The following is a 5,850-nucleotide window of genomic DNA, read 5'->3' on the forward strand; positions in this document are numbered from 1 at the left end:
CATACTGCTCGAAGCACGCATCATAACCATCAGCCTTCGCGGGATGTTCGCGTACATGCGCAGCATAGGCGTCGGGCCATCCAAGCAACATCACAACCACTGGCCTCACACACTCTGGATTTGGTTGAGCTTCAGACAGCAGCCGGGGCCACGCCTTCGACGATTCATGCAACAGCTCTAAGCGCAGACCCACGCTCTCTCATCGTTGCCAAGGACATTTCTAACGCCAAGGATGCAAGCCGTCGACACGACTTGGCATCTAGAACGGCAACTGAGGCCCTGTTTCAGGAACTCGTTAAGCACAAGTTCTTCTACAAATTTCGCCTTAACCTCGAGCCAAACGAAGTCACTCATCTCTTTTGGGCCCACCCAGCGACTACTGCGCTGTTCAAGTTTCACTTCGACGTTCTGGTAGCTGACTGTACCTACAAGACAAACAAATACCAATTCAAGAACCAGCTACAATCCGCACGATTCGAAAGGGAAAACGACAAGCCCAGCATCGAAAGAATCAAGGCAAAAGAGGAACTGGACGCGAGCCAACTTTCAGTGAGCGCATGGATTTGAGTCATCCTGCTACTCCACCTACAATGGTAGGTCTGCCCCCGATTGATATGCAACAGTTCGGCATCCACGAAGGAGACGTAATTTTGAGTTTCGAAGACGCTTTCCTACCACCGCGCTCATGGGGTTTTGCCGGCCGTATCCCCTTTACTGACCAGCAGCCAAACGAGAAGCAGTAGACCAGACAGACGCTATACGTCTAAATATATGTTTTCTTGCAACTTCAACTTTTTAATTTTACTTCAACTTCCAATAATTAAAAAAAAGGAAATTTGCAATATGAACCTTCAAATGCGATGTAATGAGATTTACTCCACCTACTGGCCGCTACCGTGGACTCTGCTCTTGTGCGAACGCAAACTACTCGCCACGGGTTAGTCGACGTTGGGGCACAACTCGCATTTGAAGACACCCTCCTTGCCCTCGCGCTTTCGCTTCAACCGGTTCGAAGCCCCATCGGGATTCTGCTCACACAAATACCGATGTTTGCGCAGCCCAGGCCCTTTTAGCATCTTGACACCGCAGAAACCACACACATTATGGCTCGGAAGAACATTTTGGACCACATCAGGTGTCCAGTGCACGTCGTCGTAGCTTAGATAGCAGTGTACACGGTAGTTAGTTTTGATGAAAGCAACACCGCTGTGAATGAGATCTCCTCTAAAGATTCGGCAAAATCCCACGGGAATTTCCACAATGCGCTCTTTGCTGTCGTCCCTGGCAGCGAAGCATCCGTCGAAGACTCGAAGCCTCGTATTGGGCTGCAAAGCTAGCACCATGCTTGCTGAAACTCCGCCGGGATGGGCTGCGCGGGCACGAGCTATGTCGTCGCCTTGGTAGTCCTGGTGGGCCTCCTGCTCTGTTCCGCCTGGCTTCGAGCGCATGAGCGAGAATACGCCTGGCTTCCAACCCGGGTGCAGCATTCCAATGACTACAGCCAGCGCCTTACGCAGCTCCAAGAGAGCTGGCGACAACGCAGCACTATCCACGCGAGACTGTTGGCGGTAGGAGTCGTCGCCACCTCCGACACGATTGAAAGCTCCAGTGTACGTACGGGACTTAGCTTCGGCTAGTAGTGTAGGTATAACGCGATCCGGTAGGACGAGGCCCACGGCCAGATATCCATTCGGCAGCAAGGGCCCGGTGACCGAGCTCATGGGTTTGCTTAGAATCTGAAAGTAAAACGTTTTTGTTTTTGCAACGGGAACGGTCGTTGGGACGGGGACGATTTGCAACGGGAACGGTCTCTGCAACGGGAACGATTTATACTGGTATTTACAAGTACAGATACCGGTAAACTGTAGTTTTTCTTACTGCTCTTTTTTTTGCGAGGGCCCTCCGGATGAGGGCCCTCGTTAGATTCTCCCCAAAACCGCCATCAGATCAACACCCTCCGCTTTTGATACGGCTGATGAAGCTGCTGGCGCCAACCATATTGGCTTTCATTTATACAGTCTGAACAATGTGTAGAGGAAAATTTGCCCAGTTCCTAACTGACGGATTAGTGAGGAGGAACCGGGCAAATTATTCCGTGTTTGAATGCCATTGCTTAAATGCCATTAGCGCTTACCCCCCCCCCCCCTTCACGCACACACACACACACCACCACACCGGCACCTTTCGGTTAGCTTGCGTCCAGCGACTCGCGTAGACCCGATAAACAAACATTAGATATCCTGCATATTTCAGTTTGGATTAAAATGGCTTATTCTGTAACGCTATGGTTGATGGCGTTGACCTCACTTGAAACCGAAAAGGTGCCGTCTATGAAGAGGGTAATCTTCGGATACCGCAGTATCAGACCCAAATCAGGGTGCCCAAAACCGATCATGCGATGGATTCCGGTGGTCGTCTGTGTGGGGTACGTCACACTAAACTGTAGAAAGGACCTGGGGTCCTTGTCGCTTACACAGCATACTGGTTGAGAGAGAGTTCGGCCTCGTACACATCACCGCCCGTACACTCCTTGCGTGTCTGCTACACTGAATAGTGAAAATCGCCTCGATTGGCAGGTAGCAATTTAAAAACGTATATTTGCTTCAGCCAGATTTCGAACCGGTTCGTCAAATACAGTTCTATATTTTCAATATAGAACTGTGAAAAAATGATTTGCTGAAGATTGGAATAGGCCTTAAGCATTGTATATGCCATATCTTCCGTCGATATGTGTAACATTCCTAGCCATGGGTTCATGTTCCTAGAAAAAAGAAAAAAAAAAAAACAGCTTTGTTGATGGATTGAAGGATGAGGAAGATAAGCCTTTAGTTACTCAGTCCATTGTTGGCGGGCGAATGACTGAGCAGATATGCAACGGTATTAAAAGGTGTGGCAGTCCACAGATCGCTTGCTTGCTCATGTGCCTTGATCTCGAACTGATTCTAATGTGCGAACCTTGTAATTGCTATCTTTTTACCATTACCATACGCTGCGAGGGGATCCAGTTGGCAAATTTAACTCCAGGACCCCCCCCCCATTATCACCCGTGGGAAAATATCTTCATTGTTTTCTCAGTTTGGCTCCGAGGGCAAGGTTGTTTTTTGTCAAACTTTGCCTCAACCGGTGGCAGTACTCTGAGAGGTGTATTTGTTTTTGGCCTGCAACGACAAAAGAAGTATGTGTCTAGCCATTGCATAGTTTAGAGACTGAAAAGCTTTATATATACGTGTTGGGCTAGCGAATCATACTAGACGCATATCCTGTTCTACCTTCGCCCTTCTTTTGCCAAGACATGACCGAGAATTTGGGGCTTTTCGGCACAGTAAGTTTCCTCGCTGAACCTTTCTTTTCCAGTAAGTCCACACCAGGGAGTTTTGACGTAGATCGCTGCGTTTTCAGACGTGTTCCAGACACAGTTGACTCGTTTTCGTCCCTCGAGTCAAAAGGCTCCTGCTGTTTACTTGGCGTCATATTAGCCAGCATGTTGTCAGCTGAATCCGCTAGTGACTGACCGTTGTTTGATCTCTGAGCTCGAATAAGCGAGTTGATCGAGCCAACGTAAGTGTTAGTTGAATTTACATTCCTGGCCGTACGAGACCCATTTCCAGGTAGAACACGAGGCTTTGATCGGGTAGGGCCAGCCGAGGACACTCGTCGTGGTCTTCTTAACGCAATACAAGCAGCCACAGTCCCCTCCGGCTTCTTCTTTATCACCTTTGTAAGAAACGCGGAGCCTGGTCGATTCGAACGTGAAATTGCCGTGCACACTGAGCTGTCGTGTCGAGGTGGAGAGGAGGCCGCAGAACTAGACGAGGAAGAGGCGGAATGCTCGGGGTTCCTCCTCTGCTTTGCTTGCCAAGCTTGAGTGTGTTGAATAGGTGCAGAAACGCCGGAAGATAACGTTAAAGTAGCAATTAACGCCTTCGAACGCCTATTTAACGCCATACAAGTCGCAAGAGCATCGGATCCAGACGAGTCGACAGCCGAGCCACCAGTGTACACCAGCGTTGCCAGCGGACTTGGCTTGCTCGTGTGGGCCACCCGAGCGGATAAACTTGTGTGAGCATATGCCTTATGCGTCGGCACGTCCTTTATACTTCCGGTAGTTGCAGCCTTGGATTCTACTTGCTCTGGCGGAGAACCTTTTGAGGCTAAACTATCGGACAGAAACGTGGCTTGAGCTGGGATAACACGCACGTGTTCTTGTTGATTTGACCCGCAGGTATCCACGTCTTGCTGCTTGGGAACTGGAGGTTTACTGGTTGTTCGGATCCGCTGACGATTCGATCCGAACGTGACAACATTCGCGGGTTGCAGCTCTTGGCCCTGACTTTGCTGTTGTGCTTGGCGTAAGGTTGCGTGTATTTTACTGATGCGAGCACTCGAGCTGCTTGAACTGGTTGATGAAGTAACGCTAGGAATCACACTCGGAGTCAACACAGCGCGTGGTTTCTCGACTGCGGGTTGCACTTCCCGCTCCTTATTCTCCCCACTGTCAGTAATAAAAGATCCCGTAGAGTTCGTCCGTGTTAGAGTCGACTTGCGATGATTATCCACTTCCTTGACAATAAGAGCACGGAGATCCAATTTGCTTAATTTTTTCAAATCGAACGAGAAATCGGCCCGCATACAAGGCGGAGGGTCTGATCCTCCACGATTCCGATACTTGCGCTCGATATCTTGCATATACGGATGAGCCAGTGCCTCTTGCGCAGATATTCTTGTAGTCGGATCGAACTCCAATAATCGATCCAGTAAATCCACCGCTGCCTCGGAAGCTTTCGGGAAGAGAGTGCGGAATGGAATTTTGGGTTTCTTACTGATAGATTTCAAGAATCTTTGCGCTTGTGAGCTCTGGATTTGCATCGTGTCCTCGGAAGATGGAGCTCCAATCACATCGAAGATGAGCGTGAGTTGGTGCAGGAAATTCTTGCCGGGAAATAGAGCTTTACGGCCGAGAATCTCTGCGAAAATACACCCGACAGACCACATATCGACGCTCTGATCGTACAATCCGTCGGGTTGTAGCATCAGTTCTGGAGCTCGATACCAGCGCGTCACCACGTGTTCTGTCATTGGTGCTCGATCCGGTACTTTCGCTTTAGAGCTAGCAGCAGGGGCAGAGCGAGGACGCTCCAGAGTTGTAGTAGCAGCATTAAAACCACGAGGAATCTTACGGGCGAGACCGAAATCCGCGATTTTCAACTGACACGTCTTGCTCAGTAGCAGATTTCCCGGCTTCAGGTCGCGATGTAACACTCCATTTTCGTGTAAATATTGGACGCCACGTAAAAGTTGGTGAAGGAAATATTTGGCATGAGCATCGGAAAGTGGCTGCGAGCTCTGGATCACCCGATGCATGTCCGTGTCCATGAGGTCCATGACGATATACAGCTCATCGTCCTTGATATTGGCCGACAGATTGTGAACAGAGATAACCTGGGAGCGGCCCGAGAGATTGTGAGCATTTAACTCGCATTATAGTCTTTTCAAGCATTTTCTTACGTTTGGATGTTTACCGAGATGCTGCAATAGTAAAACTTCACGGAGTGTGTGCTTCGCGTCGGTTGTACGCTTTGCCATAGGAGTCACCTTCTTAATGGCTACACATTGTCCTGTATCGCGGTCTTTTGCAGCGCTACACAGTCATCAGATCAGTCTGACGTTACTTGAAGATACAAGGATCAGTGCGTACCAGACGACGCCGTACGAGCCTTTCCCAAGAGGGTTGAGGAACTGGTAGCGGGAGCTCACTTTGAATAGACTGCCATAGACCTTAAACCCAGTGGAGCTGGTTGACGAGCTACCTCTGGAGCTTAGTGCACTACTTGAAGACGCGGAATGTGCCAT

At 49.5% G+C, this 5,850-nt stretch overlaps 1 protein-coding gene across 1 annotated transcript; it reads right to left on the reverse strand.

Annotated features, from left to right (window-relative positions):
- Window positions 1-3,234: 3,234 nt before the first annotated feature.
- Window positions 3,235-5,850, reverse strand: PITG_15298 (mitogen-activated protein kinase, putative; the record flags this gene model as incomplete). Its single annotated transcript, XM_002898697.1, has 4 exons — window positions 3,235-3,860; window positions 4,158-5,439; window positions 5,506-5,638; window positions 5,696-5,850. 4 exons carry the CDS (start codon window positions 5,848-5,850, stop codon window positions 3,235-3,237), a joined length of 2,196 nt encoding a protein of 731 aa, XP_002898743.1.

Source organism: Phytophthora infestans, genomic scaffold (genome assembly GCF_000142945.1).
Source record: "Phytophthora infestans T30-4 supercont1.35 genomic scaffold, whole genome shotgun sequence".
NCBI classification, from domain to species: Eukaryota; Oomycota; class Peronosporomycetes; order Peronosporales; family Peronosporaceae; genus Phytophthora; species Phytophthora infestans.